The 16,080-nt window shown below is 45.1% G+C and overlaps 1 protein-coding gene across 3 annotated transcripts in view; it reads right to left on the bottom strand.

The window, feature by feature from the left end:
- Nucleotides 1–16,080, bottom strand: part of FRAS1 (Fraser extracellular matrix complex subunit 1) — a 457,087-nt gene that overhangs the window by 48,113 nt on the left and 392,894 nt on the right. For 2 of the 3 annotated variants that reach the window (XM_021100604.1, XM_013978814.2), the window contains 7 exons: nucleotides 14,777–15,004; nucleotides 11,557–11,670; nucleotides 9,596–9,746; nucleotides 8,052–8,211; nucleotides 6,551–6,719; nucleotides 2,931–3,177; nucleotides 1,045–1,389 (listed from right to left, as the gene is read on the bottom strand). In XM_021100604.1, coding sequence (XP_020956263.1) covers nucleotides 1,045–1,389; nucleotides 2,931–3,177; nucleotides 6,551–6,719; nucleotides 8,052–8,211; nucleotides 9,596–9,746; nucleotides 11,557–11,670; nucleotides 14,777–15,004 — 1,414 coding nt within the window. The remainder of the gene's footprint in view (nucleotides 1–1,044; nucleotides 1,390–2,930; nucleotides 3,178–6,550; nucleotides 6,720–8,051; nucleotides 8,212–9,595; nucleotides 9,747–11,556; nucleotides 11,671–14,776; nucleotides 15,005–16,080) is intronic. The other variant, XM_021100605.1, reaches the window with a different exon arrangement.

The raw sequence follows: 16,080 nt of genomic DNA, 5'->3' as shown, positions 1-16,080 counted from the left end.
GGAGTTGAACATTCCTAATTACATGGTCCTAACGGGGTGATTCCCCTATTTTATCTGAGTGGTGCGTGTGCATCATTACTTAAACCATGTGTGCCTACTGCTTATCTTAGAAATTAAGTTCATCTTCTGGCCGCTGTGACATCATGCTTTGGAGGGTCCTAATGATATATATGCAAAATTTCAGCTATTTTCACAATGAAGGTTAGACAAAAGCTACGTGACCAGCCCATCGATCACATTTTTTTAGCCAATAAGCTGCGCTGACAAGAAGTGTTGGCTTGGCATTCGGTGTGTGGGCAGACATACCGTGTACAAGAGAGGTCTGGGTTCTAATCCAGCTCTGCCACATTCGCTGCTCATTTATTTAACCTCTCTGGACTCCACCTGCTATTCTGTACAAGTGAGAATGAATGAATGCTCATGGCATGGTGGCTGCGTCCAGTAAGTGCTCCAAAGTATTAGTTCAGAATATCACCTTCGAAAGGTGAAAGGTCAGGTGGCTCAGATCAGGAAATACTCAGCACGGCTGCTGCCTCTGCTGGCAGGATGTCTGCCAGCAGTGTGCGGAAGACTTTGAGATCCTCTGAGGAGCCAAAAGGGGGAAGAGGCCTGACTGCCTTGGGCTGTTATATGAATGAGAAAGTTCCATTTGTTAAGACACTGAAACTTTGGAATGCAGTCGTTCTGGTGGAGAGTAGTACACCAATTTATCTCCATCTTCAGCAGACCCCATTCCCCTCCTTCACAAGCCAGAATGCTTAGCACTGTGCCCTCCCTCTGGACCATAGAGTCAGCCGGTGAACCCTAAGCCAGGTCCCTCCCTGCCATCAGTTACCAAAGAAACAAAGTGGGTGGAACTCCCTATGCGTCACTGCCTTCCATTCTTGGTCTGGATGCCTGGTATCAAACGCCTCAGACTTGACAACGGTGTCACTGAGGGATGGCATTCTTGATGTCTTAAGAACCCTCTCAAAACCAAGAGGAAACTGCTCAAGAAAGCGGTCAGGGGATGGGTGATGGAACCCCAGAGATGCTCGCCATTACCTGCATCCTCGCTGACAGTAAAAGCCGTGCTGCCCAGAGCCACAGTAGAGGCGTCGTTGGGACCAGTAATGAGGACTTTGGCCGATGCCACCCTTCCGAGGCGGGCATTGTCAGAAGCATCTGCCAGGGCAATCTCAAACTCTTCTTCCTCTTCGTACTCGCTGTCATCAATGAGCATGACATCACAGGTGGACGTGGTGACACCAGGCCCGAATATCACAAGACTCTCAGCAGACATCCCTCTAGATTTAAAATCAGAGCCCGATTCTAGGGCATAGAGGCTACTTCCCATAGCTGACTTAGGGACTGTGTAGCAAATTACAGATACGATACTGCTTGAATCCCCTGAAATACAAGTGGCAAGAAAACCAAAGCATTTGAAGGAGCACTTCTCACATTTTAATATCTCTGATAATTTGATAGGCTTGGTTCTCTCTGACATATTCCATCACTACTTCTGTTCAAACCCTGACATGAAATCTTCCTGCTTTGCAGTTTCTTAAGCCTGTGGTATAGACCACTTGAAGATTTAATATTCCCCAGATACTTCACCAAACAACTGGAAATGGATTTCCTAGTCTGTGAATTCAGTGCTCTGTTCATTCATAAGAATCACTGCCCACCATCTAAGACCACAGTGGGTGGAGAGATGAGAGAACTATTTGGTACTTTAAGTAACTTTAAGTTGCTTTAAGCAAAGTAACTGTGTCCTGAAGGTAGTGCACTGAGCACAGTTCGCTGCCTTTCTGAATAAACTTCTGCACTTTGATTTCCAGGAAGAAACAAGCGTGGTTTTTTTTTTTTTTTTTTTGTCTTTTTTTTGTCTTTTTTTTGCTATTTCTTTGGGCCGCTCCCTCAGCATGTGGAGGTTCCCAGGCTAGGGGTCGAATCAGAGCTGTAGCCTCCGGCCTACGCCAGAGCCACAGCAACGTGGGATCCGAGCCGCGTCTGCAACCTACACCACAGCTCACGGCAACGCCGGATCGTTAACCCACTGAGCAAGGGCAGGGACCAAACCCACAACCTCATGGTTCCTAGTCGGATTCGTTAACCACTGCGCCACGACGGGAACTCCATAAGCGTGTTTTACAAACAGAAGACAAAACAAAATAAAACCTGCCTCTCTGTACAAAAGACTTTACTTATTAGTGCTGCCACCTCCCTGGGCCACAGCCTGTCTGGGCTCGGCTGGCTGCCCCAGAGCAATCTATTGGGCCCGCTTGTTCTCTGAGTGGCATCTCTGAAGGTTGGTGCTACTGCGGTGTTTGTTACACCACCACCCACTCAGCAGATGCAACAAAATACCCGACACGTACAGTCATATGTGGCTTCAAGTGGGCATTTAATTTCCACGGTTTTAAAGTTTCAATATTGCACAGTCCTAAATCCAGGTGATCTTTGTTTTGAATTTCCTCATGAATTGCCCTTTATTTCTCACACACAGTTTATGTCTCATCCGAGCTCTATGTGTAACACACATATAGGGAAATCTTTAAACACATGATCTGTCTTCCAAGAACGGAGACAGGAAGCCAGCTCTTACAAACTGTAACTACCCTCTTTGACCAAGGCTACTAAATATTTTTTGCATGGGGTGAGAGCTTAAGAAACCTGAGTTCATGAGTCATTTGCAAGGTCAAATATAACTAGTCTTCTGGTCCCACGGAAGAATAAGCTAACAACTTAAACTAAGAAGAGATGCCTTCTGAAAGTACTCACCATGGGTAGGGTCATTATTAGGGTTTCTGGGGATTTAAATGAATAAATATGCATGAAGGACTTACACACATGAGTTAATGTGGTACATGAGCACAAGGCACATAAAAACGGACACAATACACGTCAGCTCTCAGTATAGCTCCTTGTCACCTTTGGCACCAACAGACCTTTTCTTTCAATAGGTGCAAACAGAAAGCCAGCACTCTCGTTGACCCGGTAGGTCTTCTTATCAAACTCTAATGTGGGCTCGTCCTCAGGGTCACTGATAATGACCTTCGCCTGGGTGACCTCCCCCAGCAGGGCGTAGGCTGGCATGCTGAGCTCCACGGTGAAACTCTCCACGTTCTCAAACACGTCGTCGTCGTTGATGACAATGGTGCAGGACTTGGTGTCCTCGCGCTCATCAAACTGCACCTGTCAAAAAGGGAACGTCGGGGAGGGAAGCCGTGCCCCAGATCCCCTGCCCTGCTCCCCGAGAGCATCACAGGAAAGGAGGCCTCGAGTCCAGTGGGCAGAGCACTGAATGAAATCACTGCTTCTTCGAGCCCCTACGTCCTGCTGTGTCACCTCTTCCCGTTCCCATCTGTACATGGGGCTGATTTACCGTCTAGGCACATGGAGGCCAAAGACATCTCCTCCCATGCGTGACTGGAAAACCGCGTAGGTAACTGTTCATATACTGTTTTCTTTCTTTTTTTTTTTTTCGTTTTTTGTTTTTTGTTTTGTTTTTTGGGCTGTCCTTGTGGAATATGGAAGTTCCCAGGCTAAGGGTTGAATTGGAGCTGCAGCTGCTGGCTTATGCCACAGCCACAGCAATGCCAGATCCGAGCCGCATCTGTGACCCGCACCATAGTTCATGGCAACGCCAGATCCTCGACCCACTGTATGGGGCTGGGAATCGAACCTGCATCCTCATGGACACTACGTTGGGTTCTTAACCTGCTGATCCACCACAAGAACTCTCATATCCTGTTTTCTTAACTCAGTTGGGATGGCAAGAGTCATTTGATCACTCAGTTCCTCTCCTATTTGTGGCAAGTTTAACTGGAAAGATCTTTGAACTTGGAGTGTGAGGTTCTCGAGTCCTGGTTCTGTTACTTCCAAGCTGGGTTGGGTTATGAAACTTTACAAACATCAGATTCCTCATCAGCTATAAATAACAGTAATAATACTCCTATTCCACATGCTTACTAGGAGGACAAAAATAGACAATGTATAAGAAGGCACGAAGTATATTTTAAAGCATGGAACAAGTGTAAGATATTTGTCAACATGAGCACCATAGTACTTGTATAATCAAAATTGACATAGGCTCTCAGTATACTGAGTAATAGAGTTTGACCTCAGAGAAAGTTACATTATGAACAAGTGAGACTGAATTTTAACTTTCTATTTGACTAAATCTGTTGCCATTAAGACAGGCTAGATCTGGAGTTCCCTTGTGGTACAGTGGGTTAAGGATCTGGTGTTGTCATGGCAGAGGCTTGAGTCGCTACTGTGGCATGGCCCAGAAACCTCCATATGCTGCAGGTGTGGTCAAAAAAAAAAAAAAAAAAAAAGATGGGCTAGATCTATAAAGTAAATTAATTTAGCCTGGTACAATATAGAATAATTTATCGGGTAAAAGTGGTGAACTTGTAGGTGTTTATTTTGGCTTTACTTTGGCTTTTAAAAAACAAAGGATGGGATAATAGCTTCAAATGGAACCTGGGCTATTGCATCAGTCCAAAATGGAATGGACAATGCATGACTGGGTTACTTGGCTGTATAGCATAAACTGACAGAACATTGTAAATCAACTATAATAAAAAATTTTAAAAAAATGGGCAGGCAATGGATCTGGACTGCACTTCATGTAAATTGAGGCAGGTAAAACGTGTAAACAATAGTTCTTAACCTCTAGGTCACACAAATCTGAAAAATGCTTAATTCACTACATTACTATTCCACAGCTAATCAACTAATCAAATTAAGTTTTATTAAGCTCCACATCATTCCACATTTTAAAATGCTCCCAACTAAATGAAATGCTTGTAGATCTCTAGGTCTAGAGCACGCTGCTCTGTGTCTTTCGCTGAAAGACACAAGTACCTGCTCTATCTGATTATTTTGCTAAAAGACACCTGAGCTTATATGATATCTTCTAATTCCTTATTTAAATTTGACATAAATCAGGAATTTGGGATTAAAATATACACCTACTACACACAAAACGGAGAAACAACAAGGACCTACTGCATAGCACAAGGAACTATATGAATATCTTGTAATAACCTATAACGGAAAAGAATCTAAAAAAGAATATCTATGTATCCATATATCTGAATCACTTTGCTACGTACCTGAAACTAATACAACATTGTAAATTAACATGCTATATAACAGCACAGGGGACTCTGCCCAATATTCTGTGATACTTTATATGGGAAAAGAATCTGAAAAAGAATGGATGTGCATATATGTAAAATCAAAGCACTTTGTGGTCCAGCAGAAATGATCACGACATTGTCAACCAACTCTACTTCGATGAAACCTAAAAAAACTACATTTCAATAAAAATTTAAAAAAATAAATTTGACATAAGGGACCTTAATTTAGTCTGAAATGCTTCAGAGTCAGCCCATTCCTCTTGACAGAGATTTATGATGCCATAAGATAATGAAACCACTGTGAAAAAAACAGTAAATTTTAATAAGTACCTAACAAGTGCCAGGCATTGTGCAATACTTAAAAGATGACACGTTCAGGGCATCCTGCCATAAAGGGGTTTACTAGAGACATGTGGTGTGTGTGTGTCTATCCCAGAAGCCCTCTCTGCACGCCTACCAACCCGAAGAGCTATCAACTGATTATCTCTAAGGCAACTAACACTCACCACGTCCAAAGCAGAGTCAAGTTCACCCCCTCGCCACGCCTGCTCCTCTTTGGTGCCTCTGCAGGTGAGGAGTCTCACCATCCATCTCCCGCTTCTGCCCTGTTCTTTAACCCATGGCCGAATTCGATCAATTCTTCCTCATCAGCTGAACCCTCCCCTTGTCTCCACCTTCACTTCATTTATTTTTATTTTTAATTGAAGTATAGTTGGCTTACACTATTGTGTTAGTTACAGGTGTACAGCAAAGCGATTCAGTTATTCATGTACACATATCAATTTTTTTTTTCAGATTCTTTTCCCTTGTAGGTTATGCAGGGTTTTTGCTCTTTTTGTCCACACCTGTGGCATGCAGAAGTTCCCAGGCCTGGGATCAAACCTGTACCACAGCAGCAACCTGAGCCACAGCAGTGATAAATAACATCGGAGCCCTAGCCTGCTGAGCCACCAGGGAACTCCTTCTTGGTTATCTATCTTTCATAGAGTAGTGGGTATGTGCTAGTGCCAAATTCCACCTTCATTTTACGCGAGAAGCTCCAGCTCTCATCATCTCTCACCCAGCCTACCATTCCAACCCTGCACTCTTTCTCTCGCTTCAGGTAAAGGGTGGGGGGCGGGAAGGATTAGGATGCCAATGGCCAAGTGAACAACGAGGGGCCCTGGAGACTTGTCTTGGTCATGACGCAAAATGTAAAGCCTGAGAAGCTGGCCAGCTGTTTAAACTTCCATGGAGATCGGACGATTGTGAAGAAGAAAGCACTGCGGGACGGCAATGTCGAATGACGACTTGAGCGAGGTGCAGAGGGATGGGGCGGGTAAGAAGTGGGAAAGGCACTGCAGTTGCGACAAGCATGGTCCGGCCCTGGCTGCAGCCCCACTGGCGGTTCAGGAATCGGAGGCCCCCGCTTCACCTACCTGGCCAGCATACTCCACGTAGTCCTGCTGTCCGGGCTGGGAGCTCACCCTGGAGCTGGAGCTGGCAGTGCCCTGCTCCGTGCGACACAGGACGATGGCGTACTGGTTCAGGTTCCCGGTCCTCTGCACCGTGACACTGACGGAGCCCGCTTTCTCACTGACATTGTAGCTGGAAGCACACGAAAAGGCAGGTCTGTGAAATTCCGAAAGGGCCGTGAAGAATGCACTCGTTCAATGCCTGTCTCTTCTGGTGGGTTATTGGTGTTAGACATTTCCAAGAAGAGGTAGTTTGGTTCCTTTAAGAAGTCAGGTGGTAAACTGAAGGAGTGGGTTCACCTGGGACAGTCACAAAACCAGGTGACTTGGGAAGCTGTGGATGTAGAAAGATATCCGCCCTGTGTTGAGAGAGAGTTGAAAGATGGACAGCACATAAGAGCTGTGCCCTCCATAGTTCAGAACTCAAAGAACTAGCAATGGCTTCCAAGTGCGGTAGAGAAATTAGAATAGGACAGTGGGCTCCTAGGGAAGAAGCTGCTTGAAAGGCAATTAATGGCCAAGCTCAAATGGGAAATGACCGGTCCAGAGCTCCAGGAAGTGTGAAGAGGAGCCAGGGCGGTGCCAGCGGTAAGAAAATGAGAAATGGGCCAAGGTAACAAAGGTGTCTAGACAAACGGAGCTTGATGGAAATGGGGGAGTGACAAGGTGCTGTAGAGTGAAAGCGTCCCCTCCAAATTCATATGTTGAAATCCTAATCCCCTCGATAATATTAGAGATGGGGCCTTTGTGAGGTGGTGAGGTCATGAGGGTGGAGCCCTCACGAATGAGATCAGCGCCCTCATAGAAGAGAGCTCCATCTTCCTCTGCCGTGTGAGGTTACAGCAGGAACTCCACTCTCTATGGACCAGGGAGCAGGCCCTCACCACACACTGAATCTGCTGGCACCCCAGTCTTGGACTTCCCAGCCTCTAGAACTGTGAGAAATAAATTTCTGGTGTTTTCAGGCCACCAGGGCTATGGTGTTCTGTTAGAGCAGCTGGAATGACTAAGACACAGCGTTAACTTAGCTGGCGTTAACTTAGCTTGCTGCTAGGCATTTGTATGGCTGTTGGAAAGTAGGAGGCAAAGTATCCATGTGCTATTAATTCATAATAAGCATGTAGGTTGAGAAAAGCCACAAGAGGGTGAGGCCTGAGCTGGGTTTTGCTTTTCATCACTGAGGATGGCCACTGGACTTTGGTTTGTAGTTTATTTCTGTGAAGGTTGCAGGCAGTGGGCCTCTGAGGTGTTAGTCCTCACTGCCAGCTTTGGGAACCTGATGTACCTATCACAGTGCCTGGTACAGACAGGATTCAAGGCCTATTTGGTATAACTATTATTTTTTATTATTATTATCACCCCACCACCATCATTGGATGACTACATCTGCCCCCAGGCGCTTTCTCCTGCCCTCCTCTGTTTTTCTGATTCATTTCTCAAGAAGGAATGCCGATAACTCGCGTACCTGGTATACTGAAAGCTGATGAGGGACCACTGGACATGGAAGATATTGTCACTGACCACATTGGGTTTACTGTCTTTCACCAGAAACTGGAAACTATCCATCATCTCCCGGATCTTCTCCTCATGCAACACGTAACGAATCAACCCCAAGTTCACGTCCTCTGTGAGAAAAAAGATGCTGAATTAAGCCGGGGATGTAAAGGCAGTCTCATAGATGCCTACTGACACACCTAGTTTATTCTTCTAATGTGCTACAGACAAAACGTACTTTCCCAAGAACAAAAAGGGAGAGTGGGGTTAAAAATAAATGTTTCTGCCAGATTTTAAAATAAGATCCTGGAGTTCCCACCATGGTTCAGTGGTTAACGAACCTGACAAGGAACCATGAGATTGCGGGTTCGATCCCTGGCCTTGCTCGGTGGGTTAAGGATCCAGCATTGCCATGAACTGTGGTGTAGGCTGCAGACGCGGCTCGGATCCCGCGTTGCTGCGGCTCTGGCGTAGACCGGCGGCTACAGCTCTGATTGGACCCCTAGCCTGGCAACTTCCATATGCCGCAGGAGCGGCCCAAGAAATGGCAAAAAGACCAAAAATAAAAAAATAAAATAAAATAAAAAAATAAAATAAGATCCTGTAATTCTGTGCAACAAAAGGCCCGTCTTTCTGTAGAAGTACCCTTATGCTGTGGTAAAATGAGAATCCCAGGGTCTTAGCAAAAAGCACTTTGATAAATGCTTCTGGAGCGTTAAAGGCAACTCTTAGAGCGGACAGAGGAAAGTCTCTGACCCCATCTTCTGTGCATGTATGCACAAATTTGCCCCTACTTCCTTCTAAAAAAGCTTCTTTGGAAGGTAGGCGCTACTAAGAAATGCTGGGGTTGGATCAAAACAGCTTGCACACAAGGCACAAATAAAATGGGGCTAAGGGAGAACACCAAATTGAGGACAGGGAGAAAAAGGAAATAGGGCACATAAACTTTGACATGTTTGTGCAATGATTGTTCCCAATCAAATCCATACTAGAAGACTCTGAAATGCCTAGAAGAAACTAAAACACAAAATGGCCTGCTTATGGGAATCAAAACAGGGAACTATTTCCCTTGAGCAATTTCACCATGTTGATTGTTTCTTCTTTGCTGAAGATTTTAGAAAAAAATCCATACCTCTTAGAGAGAAAAATAAACCATACAGGATCACAGATTTTCTTAAATTCTGGAGTTGTTTTTGTGTTGAAAGATCAGTGTCACCTGATCCTTGCCAGAAAACCTGGTCAAAACCTAAGGCAATTTGGGAGCTGAGGAAACCTGGTAAAGATAACATTTTTCTTTTCTTTTTTTGCCATAATTCAGAGGAACAGGAAACAAAACCAGGAGAAATAAAATTCCAGAGTTGGGTGGTTAGACATTAAAAGATCTGTTTGTTTGTAAACAGTTTACTTGGGCACAAGCAGCTGGCAATGGTTGTGACAAAGATGAAGGAAGTAGGGAGAATGGCTCAGAAGAGGCCCCTCCCATCTTTCAGCCCCCCACCCCCACCCAGGGCTCACCCTGCGTGAAAGTGGCAGCAGCTCTGCCAGGCTGCAGCTTGTTCTCTACGTGGCCATGCTTGGGGCCCGTGGTTATCTCGTAGACAAGCTGCAGGTCCTCCGTGTCTGGGTCCATGGTCAGTAGTTCCTTCTTGGTGATCAGGTTGGTTGCCTGGAACAGAAACCCATTAAATTTAATTCCTGAGATGGGAATAAAGCAGGAACAAGACCCTCTGACTCAGACTGAATTCAGTTCAACAATGATTTACTGAGTGCATTTACTGCCTGGAAAACTTTGTCGGGATTGAAGAGGTTATGAGGAGAGAAACCATGCCAGCCTCTGCCCTTGAGGTGTTTACACTTTATTGGGAAAGAAAGGCTTATGAGCAAGGTACCTGTGGCAAGAGCTGTAATGGGAGATAAAATTTAAAAAAGTCCACACATTGGGGGAGCAGGAGTGATTCCTTCCATCTGAATTAGTGAAGGGAGGCTTGGGGTTCAGGTGGTGGGATTTGGGTTTGCCCTTGAAAGAAGACTGGAACTTTGAAAGAATGATATGATGCAGAGAAGAGGGCTACTTTAAAGCTTATGGAACTAGACTGCAATGTTTGAAATTGAGTTAGATAAATGTACGATATCCCAGTGTTGCCCAAATACACTGACTAAATTTTAATTCATTCATTTATTCATTCAACAAATATTTAGTGAGAGCAAAGGTTTGAGAAAACAAAAAGAGGTGGTCAACAGTATTAAATGTTCTAGATCTAAAATAAGGCATATAGGTGAACTTTGGATTTGGTGAAACCGAGGTCATTGGTACCTTTGATAAGAGTCACTGAAGTAGGGTGAGAGTCGGAGATAGAAAACCAACTGGAGAGTGTCAAGAAGAGAATGGGATGGTTCTGAGTATCAAGAAAAATATCAAGTAGGGCATGATGGGAATCTGCATTAATTTCATTTCATATATTTTGAAATTTCCAGTGAGTTCGGTGGAAAGCTATAATATTGCCGCTGCAGATACGACCAACTAATCAGCAACACAGAGATGAGAAAATCCACATCCTAGAGGGAACACCACACACAAAAGTAAGAAATCAGTTTCCAAACTGAATTGAGGAACTGTGCGTGTGCGTGTGCATGTGTGTGTGTGTGTGTGTGTGTGTGTGTGTGTGTGTCGGGGGTGGGTTGTACTGCTGGGGCTGGGGATTTCATGCTTGACGTGTCACCAGATGAGAATTATGGCATATCTTAAAAATGACCAAACTGGAATTTAGGAAAAAGAAGAAGTTTTTTAATTTCCAGAATTCCTCTAGGACATTCATCTACAAAAAAACAAACAAACAAAAACAAAAACACACACGCACACACAAAACCTTGCTTCCTTCCCATCCATGGCACATTCCAAACGTTTCCTAAAATCCATCCTCCCCTTCTTCTAGTTAACAAACTTTTAGCTGAGCAGCTAGAGATTCCAGCCTCCCATGCAACAAACAGGGCTGTGACCAATTTCTTGCCAAAGGAAGATGGGTGCAAATGATGGGTTTCATTTCTGAATCACTTGTTTGAAAATAAAGTTCCCTGTCCTCTGCTTCTCTGCTTTCCTCTTCCCATGGGCTGAAATACTGATGAAAAGCTGAAGAGGTCTGGCCATAATGTCAACAGCAACAACCCAGTAATGGTAGAAGAATAAGATGCAAGGAACATGCATCCCTGAACGGTCATGTGGAACCGTAGCCTTTCCACTTTCGCCTACACTTCATGTGAGGGGAAAAAAGCAACTGCCACCTTGTTTGAGTTACTATATTTGGGCGGGTCATTTTGTAAGAACCTTCTTAAAACTATAACGCAATTGTAACCAAACTCTTGGAGCTCAGCAATCTCAGTCACTGGGGGAGGGGGAGACAGGAGTTGAACTGGAGTTCTATCCATGTTGTCACGAAGAGGATACAGCCCAGGGCGGTGAGTGTGACAGAGGGCCTTACCCTGCCATCCACGTACTCCAGCCACTGCAGCCCCAGGTTGGTGACGATCCTAGGGGTGCCGTCATCTACCGGGAGGATGTCTACCCAGAACTGCTGAGCTGCTGCTGTCACCATCTGCAGCGAAAGCACCAAAGACAACGCATCATTCACACATACCTGAAACATACCAGGTATAGGACCTACAAAAGCTGGAAGCCCTGAAATCGGCTGACACTTCAAAATGGGCAACTGAGCAAGTTTCTGTCACTTATCAGCACTTGGCATGAGGCTTAAGGGAGAATCCGATTGATAAAGTAGAAACAATGGAAGAAGAGAAGCAAGACATAAGTGGTGCTCGTGCTGGAATTTCACCTGCTATGGAACCAGCTTCACACTCCCATGCCTTCTTTAGTTGAGTTAAATGTCACCCTAGGGTGAAACGATCAACAAAGTATTTTCCTTTTAATTTTGTTAAAATTGTCATGATTTTCATCATGAAAACATTAATGTCAAAGTCTCCAGGAAGGATTTCAGATGTGAGAAGATGTTTTATGGGAACAGATTTTCTCTACCCTCCCGCCTCCCTTTTTGAGAGAGAGAACTGTCCATCTGGGGAGAAGGGGTAGAAGGAATCAAGAAAAGCGTTAGTGGTGGCGTTCCCGTCATGGTGCAGTGGTTAAAGAATCCGACTAGGAACCATGAGATTGCGGGTTCGATCCCTGGCCTTGATCAGTGGGTTAAGGATCCGGCGTTGCTGTGAGTGAGCTGTGGTGTAGGTCGAAGACGAGGCTCGGATCCTGTGTTGCTGTGGTTGTGGCGGAGGCCAGCGGCTACAGCCCCAATTGGACCCCTAGCCTGGGAAGCTCCATATGCCGAGGGAGTGGCTCAAGAAAAGGCAAAAAGACAAAAAAAAAAAAAAAAAAAAAAAGGGAAAAGATGTGAACTTAGCAGAAACTTGCCCAACACTGTAAATCAACTATACTTTAATAAAAACATTTAAAAAAAAGAAAGAAAGAAAAGAAAAGCATTAGTGGTAACTTCATACTCACACAGATAGGCACATACACAGTCACAACACCCAGGCGGTGTCGGGGCAGAAACAACAAGCTGACCGACACGGAGCAAGATGCTGCCTTTTCCACCTTCTACAACCTGCCCTGCAGATCATTTCCATTTTCAAAATGACACACAGTCCCTTTGGAAACCTGCTGTGACCTTTTATGGTTATCAGAGAGGAGGCCCGCTTGCTGAATCATTTGGAAATCTGTTTTTCTCTTCTGAAAGTCAAACTAACCCGGGAGCAGCTACAGCATGGGAGAGGGAACATGAACGTGCTGACCTGCCAGGCGGAGATGCTGTGCAAATGCTGAAAGAGCAGGATAATCCCAAGAGCCCTCCCCCGGACACCTCGGCCATCCGAGAATGACCTTCTCATAGGCTGTTTGCTTCTAAAGCATGTGGGAGCATCTTTCTGCCAGGAGAAGAATCATTCGTCATCAAAGTAGGAAAAAACTCTGCAGAACTGAGAAGCTGATTCTTCGGTTAACCTGGAAGCCCATGCAGGGCGTGATCACGTGCTCACTAAAACCACTTCTGCCCAGTCAGACGGGGTGTGGGGTACAGGGCCGCCCATGGGTCCACCTTTCACCAGAGTTGCAGTTACTCCCAGGGAGGGTTATGATATTGTAGGAAACCTGTTTAAAGTGAGTTCAAGTGCTGGGGAAGGGAGTGGAAGGGGACTCTTACAGTTTCTTCTGAACACCTGCATGTCCATGACCTCAAAAGAAAAGCATCTTCAGGAGTTCCTGCTGTGGCTCAGCAGGTTAAGAACCCAGCTAGGATCCGTGAGGATGCGGGTTCTATCCCAGGCCTTGCTCAGTGGGTCAGGGATCCCGCACTGCCGTGAGCCATGGTGTGGGTTGCAGGCGTGGCTGAGATCCAGTGTTGCTGTGGCTGTGGTGTAGGCCGGCAGCTGCAGCTCTGATTCGACCCCTAGCCTGGGAACCTCCATATGCTGTACCTGCAGCCAAAAAAAAAAAAAAGAAGAAGAAGAAAAAGAGAAAAGAAAAGAAAAGCATCTTGGCTTGTTTCACAAGCTGGTCCTAAAATGCTGACAATGGTGATGATCATTGCCAGGGTTTATGGGATGTCTCCTGTGTTTCCTGCATGGGGCACTGGGCTACGTGCTCTGTGAACAGCAAAAGGGTGGATATCATCCCCATTTGACAGACAGGGAAGCTGAGGCTTAGACAGACACTCAGTAAGTGACAGAGGTAGAATTTAAATCAGTATCCTTAGGATGCAAAAGCCATACTCTTAACCACCATCATTCTTCATGAGACTGAGAAACTCTGGCTGGTTCAGGAGACAATCTGGAACCATATGACATTATTGAAAAACCAAATGAGGAGTTCCCATCGTGGCTCAGTGGTTAACGAACCCGCCTAGCGTCCATGAGGACTTGGGTTCGATCCTTGTTCTTGCTCAGTGGGTTAAGGATCCGGTGTTGCGGTGAGCTGTGGTGTAGGTCGCAGACGCGGTTCGGATCCCGAGTTGCTGTGGCTGTGGTGTAGGCTGGAGGCTACAGCTCCGACTGGACTCCTAGCCTGGGAACCTCCATATGCTGCCAGTGCAGCCCTAAAAGACAGAATGACAGAAAAAAAACCAAAAAAAACCCAAATGAAAGAAAAGTTAAAGGAATAAAGGGTGAGTAAAAAGGAAAGGAGAAATAACAGCAGTCATAACAACAATAACTGTCATCTTTGATAGGAGTCCTCGCTCTTTGCCGACAGTGTTCAACACTTTACATGGATTACTGCCTTTGACTTTTTTCTTTTAAGTTAAAATTTTATTATTATTATTATTTTTTATTACTCAAATGAATAACATGGGAAGAGGAAAACAGAGAAGCAGAGGGCAGGGAACTTCATTTTTAAACAAGTGATACATAAATGAAACCCATCATTTGCACCCATCTTCCTTTGGCAAGAAATTGGTCACAGCCCTATGTCCTCTTCCTTTGACTCTTAAACTAATCGAAGCTGGTGATGATTCCTGTGCCCATTTTACAGGTGAAAAGCTGAGGCTTAGAGAAGTTAAGTAACTTACCCAAGGCCAATTAGTATGGGGCAGAACAAAAACTCCAACCATGTCATTCTTGGCTTGCAAGGGCCCTGTTCCGCCTCTAGACCCCCTCTGGCATGCTTTGCTGGGCCTCCCTCTCCTCGTCTCTGCCCCTCACCTCTTTTCCTCCTTCCTCGATAACAAAGAAGGGATTCGTCCCATCGGCTACGGTGAAGGTGAACCAGTCTTTGAGGGCATTGCTGCCGTCATGGCTGTAGTGGACCCGGTTCTGGTAGACGTCCTCCATGGTGAAGGTGGACGTGGGCTGGAAGGGCTGCCCGTTGGTGGTCCGCTCGATGGTGCCATGGCGGGGAGGCTGCACAACCCTGAACGTGACAGACTCGGCCTGTCACAGAGGCCAAAAGCAAGAGGAAAAGGGAACTTTGTAACAGGGGCCAGATGTGTCAGTGACAGCCAACACGGTCCTTTAGGTAGTCACACCGAAAGACACTTCTAACAGAAAGACTGCATTTCTTTATAGATACCAAAAGTAAAGCCAAGGAGAGAAATTAGGTTGGTTATTATACACTGGTGCCTTCCATTTTTAGGCGAAGACATTTAAATTTGCCCTTTAAGGGTCATAGGTGGAAACCTGTATTTTTTTTTCCCACTGTACAGCATGAGGACCAAGTTACACATACGTGTATACATACTTTTTCCTCTCATTGTTGTGTTGCAATGTAAGTATCTAGACATGGTTCTCAATGCTACACAGCAGGATCTCATTGCACATCCGTTCCAAGAGCAATAGTTTGCATCCTTTAACCCCAAGCTCCTGATCCCTCCCACTCCCTCCCTCTCCCCCTGGGCAGCCACTAGTCTGTTCTCCAAGTCTATGATTTTCTTTTCTGTGGGAATATTCATTTGTGCTGTATATTAGATTCCAGTTATAAGTGACATCATATGGTATTTATCTTTCTCTTTCTGACTTATTTCACTTAGTATGAGAGTCTCTAGTTCCATCCATGTTGCTGCAAATGACATTATGTCGTTCTTTTTCATGGCTGAGTAGTATTCCATAGTGTGTATATATACCACATCTTCCTAATCCAATTGTCTGTTGATGGACATTTGGGTTGTTCCCATGTCTTGGCTATTTTTAATCTCGAGGATGATAAGAACTAGATTTTTTGAAATTATTCATTTCCTTTCCATCTACCCCCCTCCCCCACCCCACACACATACTTTTCCAAAACTTATATGTAGACTCGCATCAGAACAGAAGTGAAAAATGCTGGAGAGGGCATGGAGAAAAGGGACCCTCCTCTGCTAGTGGGGATGTAAATTGGTATAACTACTATGGAAAACAGTATGACGATTCCTCAAAAAATTAAAAATGGAATTACCATTTGATCCAGCAATCCCACTTCTGAGCATCTATCCAGAGAAAACCATGATTCAAAAAGACATATGTACCCCAAT

This window comes from Sus scrofa, chromosome 8 (genome assembly GCF_000003025.6).
Source record: "Sus scrofa isolate TJ Tabasco breed Duroc chromosome 8, Sscrofa11.1, whole genome shotgun sequence".
Classification (NCBI taxonomy): domain Eukaryota; kingdom Metazoa; phylum Chordata; class Mammalia; order Artiodactyla; family Suidae; genus Sus; species Sus scrofa.
The sequence above is the reverse complement of the archived record's forward strand: the minus strand, read 5'-3'. Positions and strand labels throughout refer to the sequence as shown.